We start from the raw sequence: 27742 nt of genomic DNA on the forward strand, positions 1-27742 counted from the left end.
CTTTTTTTGGACCAGTAAAATGCTTGTTCTGTGGCATATTCAGTTGCTGTGGAAAGTGCATCAACACACCAAGATCAGCATTGGCTTGAAATTTATTTAAAATATCTCACTGCGTGCGGTTGAAGTGGACTTGGCAGTAAAATGCAATGTCTGCTTATGTTGCATGGGGCTCCTCTCCCCTGCACTAATTCCTCTAATATAAGTGTGTGTAAAATTTACTAAAGTTTGGGTTTATACTCGTCCTTACCCCCGTCTTTCACATGCAGCACCTAAGCAAGGATGATTTCACACTCCTGACTAGATCTTGAGGAACAAAAAAAAAAACTAGTGGTGATTAAATACAAAAGAGAGCTTCTATTTTTGTGTGGAAAAAATAAGACTTTGTTTAGGTACAGTGTGGCATGACTGTGCAATTGTCATTCAAGGTGTGACAGCGCTAAAACCTGAATTAGCCAGGGCAAGTAGGGGGTAAAAGTGCCCAGTAGGCAAGTGGTTAAAAGTAACTTGTTGCTGGTGAAAACAAACTCCAAAGGATCCTTTACGTGGCTGTTGACTGCAGAAACTGAAGAAAGTAAGCCAGAGCTTGTAATCAAACTGTCGAAGAACTGTAAAGTAATATTGCATTGATACAAGACAATTCTAGGCGCTTAGATCAATCACTCGCTACCATTTTTAAGATTTAGTACTGCTTATTGTGTCCTTTCTTTATACATGTGGCCATAGACTTCAGCAGAGGTAAAAAGCTTCAAATATTGGTAAAGCGTTTGTCTCTGTGCGTGTCATCATCAATTGCGCAGGTGTACAATGATCTTTGCCAATTTTAACCACTTGCCGCCCGCCCTATTACAAAAAGACGGCGGCAAAGTGGTTTGATCCTGACCGGACGTCATATGACGTCCTCAGGATTATGAGCCGCTGCGCGCCCCCGGGGGCGCGCATCGCGGCGATCGTTGCTGCGGGGTGTCAGTCTGACACCCGGCAACTACGATCTCGGTAAAGAGTCTCCGACGGAGACTCTTTACCACGTGATCAGCCGTGTCCAATCACAGCTGATCACAGTGTAAATGGGAAGAGCCGGTGATCAGCTTTTCCTCACTCACGTCTGTCAGACACGAGTAGAGGAGAGCCGATCGGCTGCTCCTCTGACAGGGGGGGTCTGTGCTGATCGATTATCAGCACAGCCCCCCCCCCCCCGAGGATGCCCACACTGGACCACCAGGGACGCCACCAGGGAAAAGGTAATCCTCCCTAGACCACCAGGGATGCCAATGGTCAGCACAATGGATGCCAATCAGTGCCCATAATGGGCATCACTGATTGGCATGCATTATTGTTTGGCACTGATTGGCATCCATTAGTACAGTATAACACCAATGCCGCCTATCCGTGCCCACCGGTGCCGCCTATCCGTGCCGCCTATCTGTGCCCACCGGTGCCGCCTATCCGTGCCGCCTATCTGTGCCCACCGGTGCCGCCTATCCGTGCCACTTCATTGGTGCCCCTTCAGTGTAGCCCCATCAGTGTAGGAGAAAACGTACTTATTTACAAAGTTTTGAAACTGAAACAAAAAAAAAAAAACATATTTTTTTTTCAAAATTTTCTGTATTTTTTTTATTTGTAGCGCAAAAAATAAAAACCGTAGAGGTGATCAAATACCACCAAAAGAAAGCTCTATTTGTGGGAAAAAAAATATAAAAATTTCATTTGGGTACAGTGTAGCATGACCACGCAATTGTCATTCAAAGTGCGACAGCGCTGAAAGCTCAAAATTGGTCTGGGCAGGAAGGTGTTTAAGTGCCCTGTATTGAAGTGGTTAACTAAACTGTATCTTACTGGTTTATGGAAATGCTTGCCTAGTGCTCTTCTATCAAATAACCAATTTCATCATTCCTTTTTGTGCTTTTTTGATGGAGCCAATCTTTAGTTTTGTTGCAAAGTCAATTATTGGTCCCTGGCATTCCAATAGGTACATAGTAGTGACTGTAGTATTTCCACCCTTCTCTGCTGACCTAATTGTCAAGTTATGAAGTTTGACTAGTACCCTTTGCTACTGGATCTAATAAAGAAATATATGAAGAGAAGTGGATATCTGACACTTTTGTCCTCAATATGCAGTGCAGTATTTTCAACAATACATTTTTTAAGTCTGTATTTCACACTTGAAGTAATTTTATATAATTGCGATCTCCGTATAGATTTGGAAATTCTCCCTTTTAAGGGACTATTTATCAAGCAGTGTGTGCAGCATTCATGTAAAATAACTACTTTGATTACAGGATAAGGCACATGAAGTGTCTGTTTAATTTACACACCTCAAATACATCCTATGGTAAATTGGGTAAAAAAAAAAAATATATATATATATATATATATATATATATATATATATATATATATATATATATATATATATATATATATATATATATATATATATATATATATATATATATATATATAAAATATTCAAGTTCAATTCATACAGGAATATGTGATATATATATATATATACATATACATATACATATATATATATATATATATACATACATACATACATACATACACATTTTTTTTCTTAGAACCTTCATTTGAAAATTGGTTCACCCACCACTGTCTCTCTTTATTTCAGGATTATTGACAATATGCCTGTTACGTGGTGTTATGATGTAGAAGAGAAACAGAAATTTTGCAATCCTGGCTTTCCAATTGGCTGCTACATTACAGAAGATGGTCACCCTAAAGATGCATGTGTAATAAATGTAAGCATTTCAACAGTAATTGTGCTGCACCCTCAGTCCTGCCTGTGCAGACCCAGAGCTGTTTGTTTTCAATTGACAAAATGAATAAAACTAACCTTATTTTAGGCTTGATTCGCATATATGGGAATTGGATGTGTTCTTAACTGCATCCAATTCTCATAACATGTAAAATGTGAATGGCTTTTAATGCAGCTGGTTCACATGTGCGGGGTGACCGCTGTGCGATTTAAAGAAGGGTCCTGTGCATTTTTAGTTCTGGTTCAGGTGCAATTTCGGGTAAAAATTCGCACATGATCCGGTGAACAGAAATGCATCAGATTGCCGCACTGAAACCACCACCGCTGCATATGTGTGCACCCAGCCTAAATGTCATGGCTTTCTAAAGAATTTTATTTTAAAATGTGAATTTTCTTTCATTTACAGTCTGAATTTCATGAGAGAGATACATATTATATCTTTAATCATGTGGACATAACTATATATTACCATGTGGTAGAAGATGAAGCAAAGGGGTCACGACTGGTTGCTGCTAAGCTCGAACCTCGAAGGTACGTTATCATATCAATTATCTATCTCTTGTGCAGCCAAAAAAGGAGACAACACTTAAGAGGCACAGAATAATATATTCTTGTGTGCTTTATTTAAGTTTCACCGCTCATAAAAGCCAAAAACTCAAAATACATACCAGGTTTTTAAATGTGGTGCCTGCATTGGTTTCCTTTTTTTCAGGCTTTTTTCCTTCTACAGCTAAAGATTTGGCGATTATCGCTCTGCCTGTCCAATAGTGACAGTGCTCACTCAATGCACTGTATAAATGGAGGAACAGCTGTACCGCCCTAAATTGCTGAACTGATATAAACTATAAACATCACCCCCTTATCGCCATTGGTAGAGGGACACCACATTGTAGTTCACTGAAGATATCTGAGAAGGGGGATAACATTATTTGAGATATCAGTTTGGTACAGATGTGGTTAGGACACAAGATTTCTGACAGGATCAACATACATCTTCTGTACTTGCAGAAAATGCACTTGGCTTTAACCTCTTGCCGCCTGCGCTATAACCGAAAGAAAACGGCACGGGTCTGAATTGCCTGAGGGCGTCAATGTACGTCCCATGCACGTCTTTCCATGCATGTGATCAGTGCGTCCGAGACTCAGCTGATCGGAGTAAGGGGCTAATCCTGGCCCCTTACCACATGATCATTTGTCAGTCAATTACAGCTGGTCATGTGATTTAAACAGATCCAGTAATAGGCAAGCGTGAAGAGGAAAAAAAAAAGCTGATTACCATCTAGAGTAAACGGGACCATTTTTTTTTTTTTTTTTTTTAAGTAGATTTGTAGGCTTGGTAAAAAAAAGTATGGCTTGTTGTACTTAAAGGAGAAGTCCAGCCTGAGCTTGTTTGGCTGGGCTTCTCCTATGAGTCACAGGTGTGCAATTTGTTTTGCACTCCTGTGACCCATTTTCAGCAAAGTGCGGTCTGAAGTCTGCTGATGTCACTGGAATCGTCCAGGCACTGCGTCATCTGTCCAGACCGGTTATCCGCCTGCTCAGCAGAGGAGGTGGAACTTGCGCTCTGTCTGAAAGGGGCCTTAGAAGTCGCATATTTACTACTCTAGTGTATTCACACTGAAAGTGTCCATTGACTGCCTACAGACTTCTATGAAGACAGTTGACTGGAGAGTGCTAACATATATCTTTTATGTTGTCACTGAGGAGGTGGTGGTCAAGCAAACTGCTGCGGGTATGAAGCGCAGGAGCCTTACCTGCAGCAGCCTCCCATATGCTCCTGTAAGGGGCACAAGCCAAATGCAAAGCTGTGACACTGATAATGTTGGGCTTGTTGCTGAACTCTGCCCCTACACATTGCTTTGTGGTGTGGTATGAGGGAGGATGGATTAGGCAGGCTTAAAGCTATTAGGAAGTGCCTAAGATTTGCCTGTCAGTCTGACCGGAGGTTCAGCCCTTACTGGGAGGTTTGGCAGGCTGCTGCAAGTATGGCTGCTTGCACTTTGTAGCACATGTGATCAGCTGTAATTTGACACGGCCACTCACATGGTTAAAGAGCCGTCTCATTGGCTTTTTAGTAAGATCGGGGTCACACCATGTCACTAGGACAAGAGCGAGAGCGTTAACACTGGGGCAATGTCATGTGATGTTGTCCCAGAATGAATGGGAACCTACCCGCCATTTTACTATATGGGAGGAGGTTAAGTTACCTGGCCCAAAATTGTGCACAGCCCTGCCACTGACTAGTAAATATCAATCTCTAGAAATCTAAGTTTTTCACATTTACTATCAAACTAACTCCTTGTCGGATGCCTCGGTGAAACACGTGTGTGTTTCACCCTCGTACTATCAGTGCCGCCACACCAGTGAAGGAGAAAAATGATTTACAAGATTTTCTGACAGAAACTAATAAGTAAAACTAAAAAATAACTAAAATGAATGTGGTTGCATAAAAGCAGCACACCCTCTTTATAACTGGGGATGTAGCTGTGTTCAGAATTAAACATCAGAGGGATCTCATTGTTAAAAGGTATCAGTCAAGAGAGGGGTACAAAAGAATTTTCAAGGCATTAGATATACCATGGAACACAGTGAAGACAGTCATCGGGTAAAGAAAATATGACACAACAGTGACATTACCAAGAACTGGACGTCCATCCAAAATTGATGAAAAGAATACTGGTCAGAAAGGCTGCCAAGAGGCCTACAGCAACATTGAGGGCTCCTTCACACGGACGTGTCCGTGTATGTAGCCCACTCTGCTCAGTGGGGGATCGATCCCCGATGAGCAGGCAGATGACAGGTCTGTCTCTGCACTCTGCGCAGGGATGGACCTGTCAGAGCACCTCTCTCCCCTATGGGGGACCGGATCCGCAGACGGATGGAAAAGTAGGGTTTTCCTCCGTCACACTTTTTTGGAGCGGGTTGGATGTCAGTGGACATGTCACCGCTGATATCCGTTGCTCCATAGAGGTTTATGGAGCGTCGATTCAGGTCTGCCTAAAAAAGCTGACAGGCGGACCTGAACGTATCGTCCATGTGAAAGAGGCCTAAAGGAGCTGCAGGAATATCTGGCAAGTACTGGCTGTGTGGTACATGTGACCACAATCTCCTGCATTCTTTGTATGTCTGGGCTATAGGGTAAAGTGGCAAGATGGAAGCCTTTTTCTTTTTCTCTAAATTTTGCCAAAACATACTGAAGTCTCCCAAAAGCACGTGGGAAAATGTGTTCTGGTCTGATGAAACAAAGATTGAACTTTTTGGCCATAACTCCAAAAGATATGTTTGGCGTAAACACTGTACATCACCAAAAGAACACCATACCCACAGTGAAGCGTGGTGGTGGCAGAATCATGCTTTGGGGCTGTTTTTCTTCAGCTGGAACAGGGGCCTTTAGTCAAGGTAGAGTGAATTTTGAACCATTCCAAATACCGGTCAATTTTGCCACAAAACCTTCAGGCTTTTGCTAGAAAGCTGAACATGAACTTCATCTTTCAGCATTGCAACCACCCAAAGCATACGTCCAAATCAACAAAGAAATGGCTTCACCAGAAGAAGATTAAAGTTTTGAAATGGCCCAGCCAGAGTCAGACCTGAATCCAATTTTGATATCTGTGGGGAGATCTGAAGAGGGCTGTGCACAGGAGATGCCCTTGCAATCTGACGGATTTGGAGTGTTTTTGCAAAATATGGACAAATATTGCCAAGTTAAGATGTGCCATGCTGATGGACTCGGACCCATACCCAAAAAAAGACAGTGCTCAAATAAAATCAAAATGTGCTTCAACAAAGTATTAGTTTTAAGGGTGTGAACACTTATGCAACCATATTTTATTTTTTTATTTTTACTTCCATCCACTTAAAAGGTTTCAGTTTGTTCTTCAACTGAGTTCAGTTTATGGGTCACATTAAAGGTGGAAAAAGTTCTAAAATTATTTTTGTCTCTTTTTTTTTTTTTTTTTACATCACGAAAACCAGACATTTTAACGGGCGTGTAGACTATTTAAAAAAAAAAAAAATAATAATAAAATAAATATATATATAAAAATAAAAAAAAAAATCTCTATCATCTGGGGTTGCTCACTTCACTGGGTATATGTGTGGGTTTACAACCACTTTTTAAGTAACTTTGACTGCAAAAGTTGGCTTTGGGAATTGGAGGCTGAAGTGTGGTGTCTTTTTTTATTTTATTTTTTGTGGGGTGGTTGTGTATGTCCCTTTAAAATAAACCGCCGGCTCCCTAAAAGCTGATTTGTCTATTCTGTAATATTGGCATAATTTTTGTTTCTTTTTCATATGATATAATATAGCTACAAGCATACTCATGCTGACAAAGCGGATTGTTCTGGGCCTCCTATGGAAATTAAGAATAACAAAGATGATGTTGAAATCCGGTACACTTACTCTGTTACTTTCGAGGTAAGTGTTACATATTTTTAAGACACAGCTTTTGGTGGATCCAGACAGGAATGTCATGGCTTGGGGTTAAACGCATTGCTTTTATACTCGCAACAGTCAAAGGTTCTAGAAGCTTTTTGTCTTTTAACAATATTTTAGTTAAAAGTGTACTTTAACCACTTGCCGCCCGCCATATAACAAAATGACGTCGGCAAAATAGTTGCGATAATACCGACCAGACGTGGTGCGCATCGTGGTGATCGTTGGGGTGTGTCAGTCTGACACACCCCAACTCCGATCTAGGTAAAGAGTCTTTGATAGAGACTCTACCATGCGATCAGCCATGTCCAATCACCGCTGATCACAATGTAAATGGGAAGAGCCATTGATCCGCTTTTCCTCACTCACGTCTGACAGACGAGAGCCGATCGGCTGCTCTCCTGATGGGGGAGGTCTGTGCTGACTGTTTACCAGTGCAACCCCCCCAGGACCACCAGGATGCCGTCCAGGACCACCACCACACTGGACCACCAGGTATGCCACCCTAGACCACCAGGGAAATGCCAATCAGTGCTCAGGCAGCTGCTAATCAGTGTCATATAAAAAGCCGTGAAATCCAGTGCCGTCCGTGCCACCCGTAAGTATCCACCAGTGCCGCCTTATCAGTGAAGGAGAAAACTTATTTACAAAATGTTATAACAGAAACTTTTCTTTTTTTTTTCAAAATTTTCGGTTTTTATTTGGAAAAAATTAAACTGCAGAGGTGATCAAATACCACCAAAAGAAAGCTCTAGTTGTGGGAACAAAACTATAAAAATTGTTTGGGTACAGTAGCATGACCGCACAATTGTCACTTAAAAAGTGACAGCACTGAAAGCTGAAAATTGGCCTGGGAAGGAAGGTGCAAAAGTGCCCTATGCTGAAGTGGTTAATGAATGATTATCAGTAAGTTGTGGGCCAGGAAGTGTTCTTGTATAGTGTCCCAGTGAGTTTTGATTTCCCTTCACTAACTATTGGCCTGATAGAGGTTTATGGGGACTTCTTCCCACATGAAGAGTGGTCAAAGTCCCCAAGTGTAAGGGCCTGGTATTTGCCAAGTGGTTATTAACCTGATTTTTAAAATTTGACCCAAGCACATATATCTGTATTGTTTACTTATCAGTCTCCAAAGCCCTAAGTCCTGTGTATTTTTGCTGCTCTGTTCTGTTTATCAGCATAATCACCTCTGACAACTTCTTTGATCCTGGAGATAAAAACAGCTTTTTTTTATTTATTTTATTTATTTATTTATTTTGCATTTTAGTCCAAATATGAGATCTGAGGACTTTTTGACCCCAGATTTCATATTCAAGAGGACCTGCCATCCTTTTTTCTATTACAAGGGGTGTTTACATTCCTTGTAATAGCAATAAAAGTGACCCTTTTTTTATTTTTAACAGTGAAAAAAGAAATAAAATAAAGTAAAATAAATAAGAAAAAAACTTTTAAACATGTAAACACCTAAACTCCAAAACGAGGCTAGTCCTTAAGTGGTTAATAACCAGACCAATTTTCAGCTTTCGTTGCTCTCACATTTTGAATGACAATTAGTCATGCAACACTGTACCTATTTCACATTTTTGTCCCCCCCCCCCCCCCCCACACACACACACAAATAGAGCTTTCTTTTGATGGTATTTAAAAGTAAAAATACCAAATTCTGTAAAAAATATTTCTAACATGTAAATACCAACAATTACACCCCCAAATAGGTTCTCCTACTCCTCCTGAGTACGGTGATCTCGCATGTGTGAGACTTTTCCACAGCGTGGCCACATAGAGAGGCTCAACATGCAGGGAGCACTGTCAGGTGTTCTAGGGACATAAGTTTCAAGTCTAATTTGACTACCTATTACACTTTTTTGTGAGGTACTGTAGTGGCATGATGTGGCTGAGTGTGTGGGTACGGCGAGCATCGATGGGGGGGGGGGGGGGTTATCAATGCTTGGGTATGGATGGATGGATCTGTCGCTGCTCTACACATGCAGCCCACAGTGCTGCTGCCATGATCTCTCTGCTCGCATTGGACGGAGAGGGGAGGGAGGAACCCAAAAATCACGCCGGTTTATTAACATGCGATCATCGGCCGTTTACAGTGTTCCGTGATGCGTCGGGTCCTCTGGACTCGGCGGTCACGGAAGTTCTTGGGTGCTGGCGAGAGGGGGATTCTGGGAGGACGTCACTGTACGCCCTCCCGAGCTAAGCAACCGCCCTGTAGGTGTCATTCGGCTATGGGCTGGTTGCTATGTGGTTAATATGCAAATCGTGGTAAATTGCAGCAAAAACTACATGCTTTTATGCAGCTTCTCCACTGAAGTCTATGGGACCAAAAAAGCCCCCCCCCCCCTTTTTTTTTTATTTTTATTTTTTGCATTTAACCACTTGCCGACCGCGCTACAGCCGAATGACGGCAAAATACACCTGACAGTGCATGTTGGTCCTCTGTATGTGGCCACGCTGTGGAAAAGTCTCACACATGTGGTATCGCCGTACTCGGGAGTAGGAGAATCTTGCATCCATCATACATTTTGGTATGTACGTGCAATGTGTTAGAAACATTGTGTAAAAAAAAGAAAAAAAATGCATTTTAATTTTCTTTACACATTTTCCACAAACTTGTAGAAATAAATGACGTGTTCAAAAGACTCGATATGCCTCATAGATTATACATGGCGTTGTTTTTGAGGCTTTTCCATTGTCCTGGTTCTCCAGGGCCTTCAGGGGTAGTCAAGAAATATGTGTATTTTATGCTCCAAGAATGCCTGATGGCGCTCCCTGCATGTTGGCCCTCTGTATGTGGCCACGGTGTGTAAAAGTCTCACATGTGGTATTGCCCTACTCAGGAGCAGTAGTAGAATGTGTTTTGGGGTGTAATTTGTGCTATGCATATGCTGTGTGTGAGAAATAACCTGCTAATATAACAATTTTGTGGAGGGAAAAAAAAACTTGATATTGCAAAGAATTGTGGGAAAAATTACAACTTCAAAAAACTTACCATGCCTCTTACTAAATAACTTGGAATGTCTACTTTCCAAAAAGGGGTCATTTGGGGAGTATTTGTAATTTTCCTGGCTTGTTAGGTTCTCAAGAATTTAAATGGGCCGTCGGTACTTCAGGTATGATACATTTTTTGAGATTGGCACCATAGCTTGTGGACTCTAACTTTCACAAAGACCAAATTTACATCGATTTGGGTTAGTTTTAACAAAGATATGTTAATTATCATAAATATTATAATTCCTGAGCATATGAAAAAGTTATATAAATATATACTAATTGAATAAATATGCACAACTCATAAATACTCATGTATTTTTTTTTTTCTTCGTATAGGAAGAAAAAGAAATTCGATGGGCTTCAAGATGGGATTACATTCTTGAGTCTATGCCACATACACACATCCAGTGGTTTAGGTGAGAATATGATTTTGGTGTTCTATATATATATTAAAGTTAATTACAAAACCCTATTCTGTTTTCACTCTGGTACACCCTAGGGTAAAAGGAGCTGCGTCTCCCCCATTTAATATAGTACTGTATGCGGCGTCTCTTTAGCCTGTCTGAATGCCAGAACTCTTTGCAGATGGAAAACTGCATAAAAAAACAAGAAAAGCCACATATTGCATGCGCTAATAGATTTAATTGGCCAGAATATAGTGTTTGTGTGTGTTTTATTTTTTTGTGATTCAAACTTTATTGGTATTAAAGGTGAGTACAAATACAGTAACATCATATATCGCCTTGCACAGGATACTTGTGCACAGGTGCAAAGGAATAGAGAGGATCAATAACTTTGAATCTGTTACTAAAACTCCAGGGGAATCCTCTGGACTAGAGTCAAAAACAAAAATATGGAAGACAATATCAATGAAGACAGCTGCAGAAGCCTATCCATTGCTAGTTGGGGGGTGGGGGTGCCAACCCAGGTGAGTCTAGCCACCCCTGCCAAACCAGCTGAAACTTGCGTATGGCATTGCGTTGCGGTAGGCAGGTTGCTCTCTAAGAATTAACTTATTCTATCCATTGTTTAACTGTCAGGATAGTAAACGCCATCCAGTATCTTGCTATCCACTTTCTAGCTAAATATTGAAGGCGTAAAATCATTGGGTAAACTCCTGGTGGGTATGCGTCAGGGTGCAGAGCACCCAATAAGCGCACTAATGGATCAGTAGTTTTAGGAACCTAAGAGATGTTGGACACAGGTGGTAGAAACGGTTTCTCACGTTTTTGACGCCTCCTCCATAGCATATGGATAAAATCTTCTCTGTGAGTCACACTTGATATTAATCTATTATTTGGAATGCGTTAACGCTATATCATAGCAAATGCATTTAGCTTTTTTTTTCTTCTTCTCTCCCCTTTTGAGTGAATCAACGCTTCTCTTCTAATACACCTCACTCGGGTGCATTTACAAGCTAAAAAAATAAAATAAAAAAGCCAAATGACTGTAAAAGCACTTTCTTTTCAGGCCCAGTGTGCATGAGGCCTTAGACATGGCAAACTGCAGAGGTGCCACGTACTCGGGTCTATGCTCAGAGTGCTCTACAAGTTTGGTCTCTAACACTTTAACTTTAATCCGCACTAACTGCTTGTTTACACCAATGAATGTGGTTCATGACTATGTGAATATGATAGCATGAGGTACGTGATGGATGCCGGAATTGTGTATTGAGCTGTGCATTGGCAATAAGAATGTGAATAAGAGGCAGGTAAGAACCCTTTTTTTGCAAAAGAAATATAGTATGTTATTTCTGCAATTTAAAAAAGCCTGCTCGTTCACCCGTTTTTTAGATTTCTATTAAAGTTCTACGTTAACTGACTTATACTGATGCTGCTAAATTGACCTGTGCATTTAAGCTCCAGTGACATTTCTTGAAGGTTTAAAGTGTATTTAAAGGTAAAACTTTTCTTTTTTTTTTTTTTTTTTTTTTTTCGAGTGGGGGGTTTGATGTTGGGTGTTTCTTGCCTTCTGTCTCGCCACTAGTGACTTTCTTCATCCCTGCCCAGGGAAATGGAAAAAGAGGAAAAATCCAAAATTTAGTCACTGGAACAGGGATAGAGGCTAGATCTTTCAGTTGGGGCTCTTGGTCTCGTAACAGCTGTCTGAGCTGGTTTACCTCACTTTGCAGAAATTAACTGCGACTCCCTGTTGTGTCTGTAGGACAGGAAGTGCAAGTAAATCCCTAACAATTAAAAGCCACTGAAAGAAAAATATCCCCTGCTCCTTTGTGTAAAAAAAGTATTTTAATTTACTTTTGAGGACATATTGATGTAGAGAAATTAATTGCTAGCCTTTTATTTATGTCCTGAATCTAATTGTGTGTCTTGTGTGCTTGGTTTGCGTTCTAAAGCAAAATTAGACCTATTGAGTATATATTACAGATATTACTTTTTATAAATGAATTGCATCTTGCAAACTGGTTACCCTTTTCCCATAAACAATTATGAATCCTGATCTTTTTTTTTTTTTTTTTTTTTTTTTTTCTTGTTACAGTATAATGAACTCTTTAGTGATTGTGCTGTTCCTGTCTGGCATGGTTGCTATGATCATGCTGAGAACGCTGCATAAAGATATTGCAAGATACAACCAGATGGATTCAGCTGTAAGTAACTGGAGCACAAATACTGTACCAACAGTTTCACATCTTTTGAAACAGGCATATTTTTTATGCTTTTAGTACAGAGTATTAGCATTGGTTTTCATTAACTGTGCACTTGCATGTTTTGATAGCATTTTTTTTTTTTTTTTTTTTTTTTTTTAATTAACCATCTGAAGTAAAGATGCGCTTTGCCTGCGTAAAACTCACCATACAAGTGATTGTTCATTCTCCTTTTTAAAATTGCCAAAATATTGTAATACAAGGGCCTGCATGAACAATGCTTTCATTTTGTCATTTAAAACAGTGCACTCCTTAATTGTTGGGGTATATATGAAAACCTATGTAATAAAAAAGTTGACTTTTATGGTATTTATTGCACAACTTTTTTTTGTTCTCGAGTAGAAAAACCCCATAGGGTTTGAATTTGGAACAGTGAACCATTTAAATACTAGACAATACTTAATTATTATTATTATTTTTTTTATTGTGGTAAAGGACATCTAAACCCAAACAGCCAAATGTATTCTCATTGTGTATGCTATTGCTCCAGGTGGGTCCGCCACATAGTCCCTTTCACCTCCAGTGTATTCAGGTGCAAGCACCACTCATCCAGCCATGTGGATCAGATGCAATAGCATCCACAAGGCTGCACACTTAAAAACTGCATCCACTGTAGTGATCTTTAAAACGCCATATACGGCAACCGTAGACCCTGTGGGAACAAGTAGACATAATCAATGCATTTTGTGCTGCTAGCGCTTGTTCATGACTATTCATGAATAAGAGCTAGCATTATGAAACACATTGACTATTTAATTCCACTGTGTCTACTGTTGCTGTATATGGTGTTTTAAAGATTATCAATAAAGTGGATGCAGTACAGAAAAATATCTGTTACTTGTGTCACAAATTCAATGAACCATTAACTTCTGTGTACTACCTCCTCTATGCTGAAGTATTTAGCATTACCTGCCGTTTTCCAGTTCTCTCCTGTGAACTTCAGGACACCTCTGAAGTTATGGAGATGATCTGTAGCCCAATTCTGGAGTAAGTGGCCTAGGGTGCCAATGCTGCTTCTTGATGTATACAGTACAGGGAGTGAGCGTTGTCACCCTGGGACAGCAAATATGTTAAGGGCAGGATCACCAGGTGAAATTATGGGAAGAGACTAAAAAATGAAAACCATTGCAGCCATCATATCAAAGCTTTGTGTAATGGCCCTCGTTTAGATGCCACTGTTGCATCATTTCTGTTGCACTACTTTATTAAATCAATTGCATACATTATTATTATTTTATCTATAAGAATTACAAAAAGTGTCAAAGAGCATTTCACACAAGGCACACCGACAGCGAATATACAGATGACTGGCACGAAGGCCAGAGTAAAGAGTTTGGACTTCGTTCTTATGTTTTGTTGGTATTTCTTTCAGGAAGATGCTCAGGAAGAGTTTGGTTGGAAGCTGGTGCATGGTGATATTTTCAGGCCTCCAAGAAAGGGCATGCTGCTTTCAGTTTTCCTTGGTTCAGGCACTCAGATCTTGATTATGACATTTGTCACTTTATGTAAGTATCCCTAGAGTCGTGACAAAAACTAACTGCGGTAATACCAATTAAACAAATGCAGTAAACCCATTTCATAACTGATTTTAAATATTTCTGTTAAAAAATATCAAGTACATGTAAATATGCTTGGCTACGTGTTTATATTAAGGTGTGGTATGCATAAAGAGAAAAAAAAATACTGTCACATCTAATGAATTAAGACTGCACAAATTTGATTATTAATTATGTACCTTTACACTCTTTCAGTTTTTGCATGCCTTGGATTTTTGTCTCCTGCAAACAGAGGAGCTTTGATGACATGTGCCGTAGTTCTGTGGGTGCTGCTTGGTACTCCAGCGGGTTATGTTGCTTCCAGGTTCTACAAATGTAAGTTTAAGAAATGCCTTGGCATTAAAGGGCCACCAGTTTGTTTTTCTGGATATTTAATTTGCAGATGTGCACTTTTTTTTTTTTATTTTTTTTATTTACATATTACTAATTGTAAAAAGGCAGTTTAATGTACCGATACAATGATTAAAAAGCTGTTCACATTACGTTACTTTTGTAACTTGAAGTTGTTGCTTAGTCCTTGGTTACTGTTGGTAATGGTGTAAGCATAGAATTGCCTTTTTTTTGTTCTCAAGTGTTACATTTAATTTGTATATATTTTAGCACGGATGAAGACACAACCTTATCTGTATAAACAAAATAACTAATATTTTACATCAGTTGTAATTAAATGGTGATTAATGGCACATTTATAGGAAGTGTGGGTATACCTGAATCCCCCAACTTGGCTGTTACATGCTCTTAGGAAGAAAAGTGAGGAACTAACATTTTGAATGTTAACCAATTTTGGAATTTTACAAACCTAATCGGATATTTTAGTCTAAGGCTGCACTCCTGAATAAATCTTTTCTACTTTGGGTTTTAACTACTCCTTGAAGATGTTGTTTGCAACCCATGTAAATACACATGCTACTATAATCGTTCAATCTCAGTAGATTTAATCGCCATTGTAAGCTATAAAGTTTAGGCCTCAATCACATTCTTCATATTGTGTGAGCAGCGTGTACAGAAATGTGTTGCAAAGCTCCTTGACAAGCAACTTTTGTTGAATTCTTTAAAGAAAACATCAGTTCTAATTTGGGAATGTTAAATTCGGATTTTAATGCGGGTGCTGACTGTCACTTTAAGCAAGCTGCTAGTAGGCTTTCACCAATCCAGCACTCCCATTAAGATATGTTTAACATTTCCAAACTGAAGCTGTATAGTTTTTTAGATATTTTTACAAAACTTGTGTAACTTTGTTAGCTTGTCAAATGTTTTGTAAAAGCCCATGTGATTACGACACTCTCTCACAAAGGTATTCAAGGACATTAGTTGGCAAGATACTTGTGAAATGAGCAAGATCCTACCACCATGCATTTCTTTGTATTCAACGTAGTGCTTGTGGCTTTTCACTTTGCATTGCTGGCTCTGAACAAACCTTGGAAAAAATAGCAGTGATTGGATGGTATACTTTATACTTCTAAGATTGGCTTGATTTTGTCACTCAGCACATAGTTTTAAAGGACGATACAATATTTATGCATATTCCCCTTATTTAGAAGAATAAACATCACTGATTCAGATTTTTCTGAATGACCCCTTATGTATATATAGTTTTATAGGGACATTGGACTGTAAAACTATATTACAAAAGGGATCCTTTCTGAGCTGTAAAAATAAAATGTGTGTGTGTGTGTGTGTGTGTGTGTTTTTTTTTTTTTTTTTTATGTAGGGTTTTGAATATACATGTTTTCTAACACGTTCCATGTTTTGTCTTTTTAAATACAGCATTTGGTGGTGAGAAGTGGAAAACCAACGTTCTGTTGACAGCATTCCTGTGTCCTGGGTATATATTTTTATTTGGGCTTTTCATTTAGTAAAAATTAAATAAACTGTCACAGCTAATGGTTTTGCTGGGACTCATTTCTGTAAAGAATAGTTCAAGCAACTCCTAGATTTATTTATTATAACATTTATTTATTTATTTTTTTTGAATGAGTTTCATACATAAAATACAAGTAGTGCTTAAAGCTAAATTATACTTACCTCAGCTACAGCGATGCAACGTCCCTGAGCTCCCTGCCCGGGCGCTGACTACTTCAGGTCTCAATTATTGGCCGGGCAGGAATGACATCACACTCTCGTATGCATGGGAGTCCAGTCAGATTCGGCATTGTTATATTTGTACAGTGAGCTGTACGTACTCGACTTGCTGTACAAGGGCGGACAGGCAAGTAAGTAACTTTAATGCAGAAGAGATGAAGCACGTCTCTTCTGCAATAAAAATCCTGCCTGTTTGCCCATCTTTTATTCTAGCGTCAAATTCCACTTTAAAACCACATAAAGCAAACGAAACCCATCAATTTAACAGTTTCAATTGTTTCCACAAACAGCTACGTTCCTGGCGGCAGTGTCGGGAGGAGGGTTTATTTACTCTTTAGGAATTCCTGCTAAAGATTCTTTAGGGCTCGTTCACACCATAAGCGCATGAGAACTGATGGGAAAACTGCGCAGATTTCACTGGCAGAGATGTGAATTTTCACGTGTGTTTCAGTGAGGTTTTTATGCATGTTAACCACCGTGTTGATGTCATGCCGCTTTGTGCATAAAACTGCATGTATTTGATGCCAGTGTTGTGGTGTGAACAGGGCACGTAGAGCACAGTGTGTGTGTGTGTTGTTGTTTGTGTTTTTTTCTTGTGTGGCCTTGCAGAACGTGTGCAGAAAAACCTGATGTCTCTGCACATTGTGTGAACAAGACCTTAATGAGCACAAACATGCATAGTACTTTTTCAGTTCTAATTTTTGCCAAGTAGTTTCAGGGTTTAAATTAAAAATGCTCACTTCATAGTAGTCCTGCAGCTTAAGGAAATGTTGTTTATTTTTCTTTCTTTTATTTATTTTTTTAATACAGGATTGTATTTGCTGATTTCTTCCTCATGAACTTAATTCTTTGGGGAGAAGGATCCTCAGCAGCCATTCCATTTGGTACACTTGTGGCTATCCTGGCATTGTGGTTTTGTATCTCTGTGCCTCTTACCTTCATTGGAGCCTATTTTGGATTTAAAAAGAATGTAAGTATTTCACAACCTTATTGCTCCAAGGATCGTACTCAAATTATTAGCCCAAGCGTTTTCCTCAGATACAATCATATGAGGGTTTTCTAGTTTGAGCTTGGGAGACTGAACATTAGCTTAGGTTGTTGGTTCTGATAACAGCACATTGTTACAGCTGTGATAGTCTGTTACTGCCAGTGATGCAGGTAGACAATACTAACATCCTATGTTGATGTGACTGTATGTGTCTGATTTAAAGAAAATAAAATAAATGTAGATCATTTTACAGGCAAAAAGGGTGCATTTTTTTTTCTCCACACAATAAAGCCTACAAAGTGTGTGATCTACTGCAATGGATGGCTCATGTAGACTTCTGGGCAGAGCAGGAAGAATCAATTAGCTATGGGGGCGCTTACCAGCGCTGTGGGCAAAGCCCTGCAGTTTTTAAACTGTGACAGTGGGTGCTATAGGTGAATCCATCTGCAATGTGGGGGATTGTGGTGGTGGGGTGCCGGTCTGCTGCATTTTATTACGTTACACCTTAAATACAGACAGTTTTCTTTTAAGTGTGTTGATACCAGTTGATTCATATTGGGCCTGTTTGGAGCACTCCTTCGGGTCTAGACCAATGCAAAATGCAGTATACTGGTAATCATGTTTGCTGCTCTTCAGTTTATATATTTTTTATCCTGCTGGTATGTATGACACTCAAACATCCCCTATTATTTTTGTATTTTTTTTATTTTTATTTTTTAATTTTTTTCACAAATTTTGTTTTTGTTGTAAAAAGAAAAATTACCAAGGAGCTATACACGCCAGATATATTTTTCATAGATTTTAATTAAAATAATTTAAAGAGTTAGGTCACCTTTACCAAAAGACTGCATGTGCAGGTAAGGGCTGTCTGCAGATAAACAAACTGCAAATATAGGCCATTAACATATATAGTACCTTCTGAAGTCTGACTGGACTACTTCCTGGATGTTGCTAAGTGAGGCCTATACATCACTGCTCACCTCTACCATCACAGGAGTGATCTCTCAAACGCTGAACTCAGAGCTACTGCATCCAAGGAGATGCGAGGGAGTTTGAATCAGAGAAAAAGCTCACTCCTATGATGGTGGAGGTGAGCACTAATGACTAGGCCTCACTTGGCAACATGCTGGGAGTATTCCATTCAGGATTTGGGAGGTCCTGTATGTAATTGTCCCACACCTATATCAAGGACTTTAAACAACTCTAGTCAGTTTTTTTTTTTTTTTTTGGTGTGGATTAGGTGAACTAACCCTTTTAACTTAAAATGATTACACGTGGTTGTTAAATTTCACCCACACACATTAAAAACTACAAACAATCCTGAGTTTCACTATTCTCAGTAATCGGGCTTTAGTTGAGAGTATAATCGCCCTTGTAGCACATCTATGTCTAGGCATCTATATTCTTTAGCTTCTAGTTTACAAAACACATTTTTGTGTTGTGCTTTTCAACAATATGAACGTTGCTTAAACACCTCCACCATTTCTGACTTGTGTTTGAAGATGCACACTTGAAGCCCATCATCCTTGCCCTTTTTATACTACTTGCCGAGCCACTGACCCTGGAACAGGTATGCAGATTGGAAGTCCCAACTTAACGCATACTTATTCCAGTCAGTGATTTACTAAGCATTAAACCAAAGATGACAGATAAAGTTGCCCATTCAAGCAGAAGGTGCCAGTAAAACCCATTCCTTTCTTGTCAAAGAACACAGGAATTTGGATACTGCCGGGTTATACTGTCTCCTACAGGATGATTGGGCACTGGCAAACAGAAATTGTAGGCCAGGCCAGGATAACCCATGCTCTATCCACCATCCCTCGGTTTGTTTGTTTTTTTGTTTGTTTTGCTAGTGTTTTTGAAGGATAAATATATTTTTTCTTTTAGTTCTGCTGAGAAAGGTCTAACCAATGAGCAAAACTCTACTTGACTGCTGTCTGAATGGACTTGCTCTATTGAGTAGGCCAATCAGGCTTTGCATTAAACACCTATTTTTTTCTTTTTTTTGCACCACTAGAAGCGTTTCAGATTTCCCACGATTGTTTGTTTGTTTCTTTTTAGAAAAGGTTAGCGGTGAAGTGTCATCCACAATCTCTTTCCTGCCATTCAGTGTAGAGTAAGCATTGTCCCACTTATTTGCAAGAGAGCCATGTAAAACTCCTTGGCTGTTTTGCAATGCAGAAGAAATTGGTCACCTCTGCCTTTCCCTTTTAACTTACCAGCCACTAGCTGCCTGGGATTGTATACACAAGGCCTTGAGCCCAGTTGTATAACTACCTTGCAATCACATGTCTGCTTCTTGACACAGAAAGGAAAGTCCACTGCTACAGTTAACCCCCGATTTCGCTCTAATTGTTCCAAGGACATTTACTCTGTACCATCTGAGGGTACTGATGCTTGAAAGCCATTGAACCCTGTTTTTGGACACTGTGGTCCGGGAGGTCGCGAATAGTCGAACAACATCATTTGGGGTTTCTCAGTAAATTCTCTAGCAAAAAAGTGTCATAATAGGTCTGGTCATCAAGTAGCTTCATACTAATCATCAGCATACAGGAAATAGTTTCCATGTTTGACTGCGATTTTGCTACTCCTATCAGTAAGAAGTTTGATTGCGTATAGTTGGTGGTATTTGCAATATCATTAACGGGATCAACATTATAGTAGACCATGTCAATATTCTTTTGATGATACAATTTTTCAGTGTGGGTTTAAAAATAAAAAGGGGGCAAAATCATGATCATTTACTTGAAGTTAACATAACCCTTTATTGAGCAACAAGACAATAAAGTCAATCACCTTAACTCAGTTTTGACTTCATATTTTCATGTGCTTTTATTTATTTTTTATCCACCCTCCTTTTTGGATAGAGATTGCTATTTGTGTGTGTTTGTTTGTTTTGTTTTTTTTGTTGTTTTTCCTGTGGAAAACTAACAGTGAATTGTAGATGGCTTTGTAACAATCCATTTACTTATTTTTGCTTTTTTTAGGCCATTGAACACCCTGTCCGCACAAATCAGATCCCTCGTCAGATACCTGAACAATCGTTTTACACAAAGCCACTACCTGGCATTATAATGGGAGGAATTTTGCCCTTTGGCTGTATCTTCATACAACTTTTCTTCATTCTTAATAGTATCTGGTAAGAAGATATCCTTTTGTTTTTAGTTGCTGTATGATATAGCTGTTATGATGACGCCCATGTTTCCTCTGGGAAAAGCTACAATGATTGACTTTGGTAGTGGTTTGGCTAATATGGGAGCCTGTGCTTCTCCATATCCAGACAAAGAGAAAAACTTCTTATAAGTTCTTTAATTCTGTCATGGTTGCATTGTATTTATTTGAATTTAATATTTTTTACTTTAAACCCAAGAACATCTTCTTAGACTTTATTTCAAAGCATGGTGCCTTCTATACTGTAAATGTAGTGCAAATTAATGTGATTTGCTTAATCACTTCAGCCCCGGAATGACCAGGCCGTTTTTGGCGATACGGCACTGCGTCACTTTAACTGACAATTGTGCGATATTGTACCCAAACAAAATGTATGTCCTATTTTTCTACACAAATAGAGCTTTCTTTTGGTGGTATTTGATCACTTCTGCGGTTATTTTTTGCGCTATAAACAAAAAACACTTTTGTACTTTTTGCTATATCCCCCAAAAAATGTAAAAAAAACCCCCCCAAAAAACGAATTTCTTCATCAGTTTAGGCCAATATGTATTCTATTTTTGGTAAAAAAAAGAAAATGTAAAAAGTGTATGTTAATTGGTTTGCGCAAAAGTTATTGCGTCTACAAAATGGGGGCTAGATTTATGGCATTTTTATTTATTTTTTTACTATTTTTTATTTTTATTTTTTAGGACCAGTGACATTTATACAGCGATCAGAGCTAAAAATAGCTACTGATTACTGGTGTAAATGTCACTGGCATGCAAGGGGTTAGATGTGTTCTGTGGGGGTATTCTGGCTGACTAGAGGTGGAGACAGATTGTTGTCCCTACTTTGGTAGTAACACGATCTGTCTCCTCTCCCCTGACAGGACCGGTATTTGTGTGTTTACACACAGATCCCGGTTCTCGCTCTGTTACGAGCGATCACGGGTGCCTGTCGGTCCTAGCATCTGCTCGGCGAGCGTATGCCTGCCACTGCGTCTTAAAGAGCCGACGTACAGCTACGACGGCTTGTGCAGGGGGGCCATCCTACCACAGTATAACTATGGCGCCTGGTCAGGAAGGGGTTAAAGTCTAACTCCAGCCAAACCTTTAATTTTGCATTGGCTACCGCAAGGAGAGTTAGGGCCTTGCTCTAACTGAACAAGAAAAAAATAATCAGTTTAATGTTTGCCTCAGAGTTTGTTTTTGAAAGTAAATTGGCTTTACACAGACATTGAAAATCTAAACCTTATATTCTTCCCACATGCTAAATGTAGTTGACTAGATTTTATGGCATGCTCATGCAGTGTGTTGTAAAATTTTCTGCAAACCTCTGTAAAATATCTCTCGGTAGCCTAGAAAAAGTTGTTGAAATTTGACAATAATTGGTAAAAAGTATTGTGTAGCTTGGTGATTTGCTATGAAACTTTGACTCTTAATTCTTCTTATTTTTTTTTATTATTAAGGTCCCATCAGATGTATTATATGTTCGGATTCTTGTTTCTCGTGTTCATCATTTTAGTCATCACATGCTCTGAAGCCACAATATTACTTTGCTACTTTCACCTGTGTGCTGAGGTATGAATTTTCTTTTTCAATGTGCTGCTATGGGCATTTCTGAAAGTAATGGCTAGATGTTGCATTACTGCCTCTGCGTCACATAATATTAGTATAGTAACACTTTTTTTTGCATACATACAATTCTTATTAGCCATGTACTGGGATGGAAAAGTTATTTGCATATTATTTAACTAAGAGTATCTACAATAACCAAATTTCGTTCTGCTTAGTTCTGTTGCTTAAAGGATAAGTTCACCTTTTTTTGGGAAAACATAAAACATTTTTTCCCTTAGACCCCTTTCACACTGAAGACACGTTTTTAGTGCTAAAAATAGCGCCTGAAAAGCGCCTCAAGCCTTCCCAGTGTGAAAGGCAGAGTGCTTTCACCCGGGGGCGGTGTGCTTGCAGGACAGGAAAAGTCCTGCAAGCAGCATCTTTGGGGCGGTGCGGGAGGGGTTCATGCACTGCTCCCAAAATGCCCTGCCCTTTGAAATGAATGGGCAGCGCCAAAACATGGGCACTTTTAACCCTGTGTTCGGCCGCTAGTGGGGGTTAAAATTGCCACACACCAGTGGCCGTAAAGCGCAGCTAAAACTCGCCGTGCCTTACCGCTAACGAGGTGCGGCCCCAGTGTGAAAGGCGTCTTGGAAGCCTGGAAAGCATTGCACCTGTGATCAGTGGATCTTGAGTGTAATGCCAGACTCCTGCAGACAACCAATGCAGCTTTCAGCTCATGCCTGCATACAGGGATTGCTGTTTACCATCTGTGAATGAACTACGAGACTGCTCATCAGTGACCTCAGTCCATTCAGAACTGCACACTATCAGTCGCAATGGCTGATGGTAGTTGTAGTTTGTGAAATCACAGGAAACTGAATAATCCAGCTGTGTGGGTGGAGCACCACATGGCTGAATTATTTTTAAATGGTGACAGCGGACGTGGGGAGAGGGGCAGCAGCTGCTGGAACATTGTTGCATGTTCCACCGTAAATACAGGTTGAACATGTTCCAAAAGGTGAACTTATCCTTTTTTAAATAAAATATCAGTTGCTTTGGGTTATTATAGTTTACATCACTCTTTGCTTTTGAAGTTAGATGATCTGTTTATTATCTGAATTCTCTGTGTTATTCTCTCTCAGGACTACCATTGGCAATGGCGCTCATTCCTCACAAGTGGCTTTACAGCGGTGTACTTCCTGGTGTATGCAGTGCATTACTTTTACTCCAAACTCCAAATTACGGGAACTGCAAGCACCTTCTTATATTTTGGCTACACTATGATTATGGTTCACATATTCTTCCTTTTTACTGGTAAGATGCTGTTCATTTTCAACTTTTGTACAGTAGAAAACTATACCCCAAGTGGTGATGGGCATACATTTCCTGTGTGTGGGCTGTTTTTTTATTTTATTTATTTTTATTTTTTTGCTGTCTTCTTGAGAATTACTTTTTCTCGGTTTTCCCCAGTGCAGTTTTTTGCTGCTAAAATAGTCTTTGGGCCTGTCCACACTGAGCAAACAGCTGCCGGAGGTGGAAGCCACAGCATTTTACCTTTCTAGCAGCTGTCTGCTCCGACTGCAGTAGGGGGTGCTGTGATGTGTGTGATTCAGCGCATCACACAGCTACCCCCCACTTATTTATACATATATATATATATATATATATATATATATATATATATATATATATATATATATATATATATATATATATAAATAAAATCTCGTTGCACTTTTATTGGATGTGTACGAAAGTAACGCTTCATTCATGTCGCTGTGCGATTCTGTACAGTGCACTGCGCTAAAATATCGTTTTTTTTTTTTTTTTATTGTTATGCATGTCTTGCGGTGACCAGCATTTTACAGTTCAGTAAAGTCGCTCACGGCACATAGTGTAAAATAGTCCCAAGGTTGAAATCTGTCCAAAAATAGGGAAGGCTAAGAACACCTGTCAGATCTTTATAGTTACTTGTGGGCTAACACCCTATTTGTCCTTTACTCTGGGGGGTAATGGAAAAACTACCCTTGCAGTGGGCCTTCTTCAGCACTTAAATGCTTGTTTTTGCCTATGATGCCAGTAAAAAGCCAGTCACTGGCTTCTGTGCAAGGGATATCGGTTCTGACAAGGAAGAGGCAAAGCCCCCTCATCTGTGCCCACAAGTACCGTCTGCCAGTGCCGACACAGTGCCACCTATCAGTGCTGCCTATCAATGCCCATCAATGCAGCCTCATCAGTGTACATCAATGAAGGAGAAAAATTTTAAACAAAATATGAAACTGTTTTGTGTGCGTGGGGGTTTTTATTTATTTATTTTTTTATTCGGAATTTAATTTACTTTTTTACAAAAAATAAAAAAACCCAGAGGTCCTCAAATACCACCAAAAGAGAGCTCTAATGTGGGGAAAAAATGAAAAAATTTGGGTACAGTGTTGTATGACTGTGCAATTGTCGCTCAAAGAGTGACAGTGTTAAAAGCTGAAAATTGGTTTGGGCAGGAGGGGGGTTGTAGGTGTCCAGTAAGCAAGTGGTTAATTGGCATAAATTCTAAGTAGCATTGTGCTTGCAAGCTTCACACCTAAATCAAGATTATCGCATACACACCAAGCTGTAAAATCATACTAGCAAAGTAGATGCAGCCTCAAGCAAGGAAACACTCTGGAGTCACAACCATGACGTGGATGTTCTTGGAAGAATTTCTTCTTTGCATTCCTGAGTACCTCCTTGATCAGGGTAGTGACATCATTAATGGCAACATGTATGGAATAGTAGAACTGCTAGTTGTCTGGTACTTCTACTGCACTAGCCTGAGAGAGTGAAAGAAATGCAACTGACAGTTGCTGACTAAGCTCCCAGGTAAACCCTAGATGACCATGCATAGAATGGAAGATTGCTTTGTTTGCTTTTGGCTTGATTTTTGTTGCATCTTCTTGGAAATACCAGTGTTGACCATCTGTCAATATAAAATACTTAAGCAGGGGTTCTTTTCATAAAACCACGTCAGAACAAGAAGTAAACCCAGAGCAGCAGTCTGCCATTTTGATTCACTCTTACTACTCTAATAGGCTTTTACAGGGATGAATGTTTAGAGGCTATAAAAAAGCACTACCAGCACGTTGAGAGCAACTTTTCAGCATTTGTAGAAAAGGTGAATGCGCTTAAACTCTAGACGTGCTGGAGCGTTCATTCCAGTGGCCAGAATAAACTAATATTTTGTCCAATAGAATCGATGAATGTGACACACCTAAATGTGCCTAAACGTGTGCAAATGTGGCTTTAGGTGTGTGCTTTGGCTGCTTTTTTTCCTGCCAGGTGCAAAAACATTCAGGGCAAAAGTCTGTGTGCAATAAGGCCTTATGCATTTTTCTGAAGTTTTTGACAGGTTAATGTGAAGCTACATAAGCAGATTAGGTTTTTCTAAGTGCTATTTATGTTTTAGACAGGCCTAGTTTTACCAGGAACAGCTTGGTCTGCCAGCTTTCAGTGCTTATTCAAATATATGGTCACTGACAACACAATCATTCTGTGATCTAACTGAGCTTTTACTTTTATTTAAAAAAATTTTTTTGTCTGTGTATTTTAGGCACAATCGGATTCTTTGCCTGCTTTTGGTTTGTCACAAAGATCTATAGTGTTGTGAAAGTGGACTGAGTAACACAACAGTGTGTAAAGAATGCAAGAAGAACTTTTACTTTAAAATCTTTAAAGCCGTGGAAAATTATTTCCTTTACAGTATTGTCATCTACTTGTGGCATAAAAGCAGCAATCTCTCCAACAAGAAGCATTTTTGTTTTCAAATGTAACTCACTTTAATTTGGTTCTTTTGCATTGTGATGTTCCTGTTTTGAAAAAGAAAACGACTTAAAATGTAAGCTTTTGTAAATATAATAACTATGCGGTAATTGAGATTGACACTTCTAACAGAAGAAAAGTGTATGTAATACACAAATATCTGTACTATTAATAAAATATCTGTAAATACATTTTTTTTCTCTTAGACTTCTAGGTGAGATAAATTGTTCTTGAAACAGGTTGCTACATAATGTGTGAAACTTTCCTCTAATGTCCTTTTTATTTCTGGTTGAATATTATTTTTTATACTGGGTAAAATGTCCTTGCTTTGGTTTCTTTTACTGTTCATATTCCAATTCGTGATTTGAAGCCTTTAAAACTATGTGCCTCCAGGTCTTTGGATTTTTAAATTTATAATCTTAATAAATACTGTAAAAATTTTAGTTTTTTTTTTTTTTCCCCATGGTATATCTGGAATGCAGTAGTCTAGAAATGACAGTATATGCACAGTGTTCGCATAATGAATAGATGGTCCATTGGGTTCTTGGTGATGTATACATATTTTATCTCCTATTTTATTTATATACTGTAAATACACACACACACACACACACACACACACACACACACACACACACACACACACACACACACACACACACATTTTTTTTTTTTCCCTTGCACCTTGTTTTGAAGCTCAACAATTCAGTGGACCACTCGTACCATAAAAAGCCATTAACCTATTAGACTTAAAGTTCAACTATGATTAAAAATGTAAAATCTTAAATTCTATAGAAGTCATTGTAGTGATTAAGATGTTATCCCTACTTCTGTGCACATATCACTAACCTCCAGCTTTACTGGATAGTTACACTTGCTATTCTGCCCTATGCAATTTACTTTGAAATTAGCACAACTGTTGATGCCGGATTGGCTGTTTGAGTACTGTTGCTGATCTAGTGAAGTTTTCACGCACAAAGGTGTCTGCATTTTTTTCACACCATTCTGTATAAACTGTAGAGACCCCTCCAGTCATATTCCAGAACTGCTTACATGAGGGGGTTCCTTCCATGTAAACTCTTCTGACTGATTCTTGGAAATTCAGTAATACAGGTGGTAAGTAGTGTGTGTTTTTTTTTTTTTTTTTTTTGTACATTCTATAAAACTTTTGCAGTCCATTGAGGGACTCTGCCATTCATAAACAAGTTTCACTTCCACCCACAGGTGGTTGGGACTTTAGCAAACAAACATAGAAGGCACCCCCTGTCTCTAACCGTCATGCCCTGGTTTTGTGCGAAGGCAATGCACATTAAAAAAAAATTGCAGCAAGTACAAAATAATTCTTAAATAGGATTTCCAAATGCAGCCCAACTGAGGGTGGGTAACAACTAGCACGAGGTCTGACGGATGTTGAAATTATTCTACAAAGGAGTATCTGAAGGAATCTGCAATTGAATCTAGTTCATTCAGTTCGAGTTAATTCACGCTGTCAGTGTGAACCTAGGCTGAAGCAGGGAGTCTGATTACAGTGGCTCCAAATGATTTTTAATTTTCTTTGTAAAGTCTTGAGAATAGGTACTAGGGTAAAAAATATATAATAATTTGGGCAAATACAGTGCCTTGAAAAAGTATTCACTCCCCTTGAAATTTATCCCCCCCCCGTCAATTCTTTGTAGAACCACCATTCTCTTATATTCACCGACCGACACGGCTCCTCTCTGTAACAAAATGGGTTGTCAGTCC

General features: G+C 39.2%; 1 protein-coding gene across 1 annotated transcript in view; it reads left to right on the plus strand.

Annotated features, from left to right (window-relative positions):
• TM9SF2 (transmembrane 9 superfamily member 2) overlaps positions 1-26442 on the plus strand; it is a 44059-nt gene extending 17617 nt beyond the window's left edge. Inside the window, exons 5-17 of the mRNA XM_077482938.1 lie at positions 2633-2762; positions 3186-3310; positions 7087-7195; positions 10547-10626; positions 12707-12815; positions 14245-14377; positions 14624-14743; positions 16196-16253; positions 17321-17480; positions 20486-20637; positions 22117-22228; positions 23350-23521; positions 25791-26442. Coding sequence (XP_077339064.1) covers positions 2633-2762; positions 3186-3310; positions 7087-7195; positions 10547-10626; positions 12707-12815; positions 14245-14377; positions 14624-14743; positions 16196-16253; positions 17321-17480; positions 20486-20637; positions 22117-22228; positions 23350-23521; positions 25791-25858 — 1528 coding nt within the window. The 3' untranslated portion in view covers positions 25859-26442. The remainder of the gene's footprint in view (positions 1-2632; positions 2763-3185; positions 3311-7086; positions 7196-10546; positions 10627-12706; positions 12816-14244; positions 14378-14623; positions 14744-16195; positions 16254-17320; positions 17481-20485; positions 20638-22116; positions 22229-23349; positions 23522-25790) is intronic.
• Positions 26443-27742: the final 1300 nt, after the last annotated feature.

The sequence above is a fragment of the Lithobates pipiens genome, unplaced genomic scaffold (genome assembly GCF_037356315.1).
Source record: "Lithobates pipiens isolate NorthernLeopardFrog02 unplaced genomic scaffold, aLitPip1_a1.2 Scaffold_16, whole genome shotgun sequence".
Classification (NCBI taxonomy): Eukaryota; Metazoa; Chordata; class Amphibia; order Anura; family Ranidae; genus Lithobates; species Lithobates pipiens.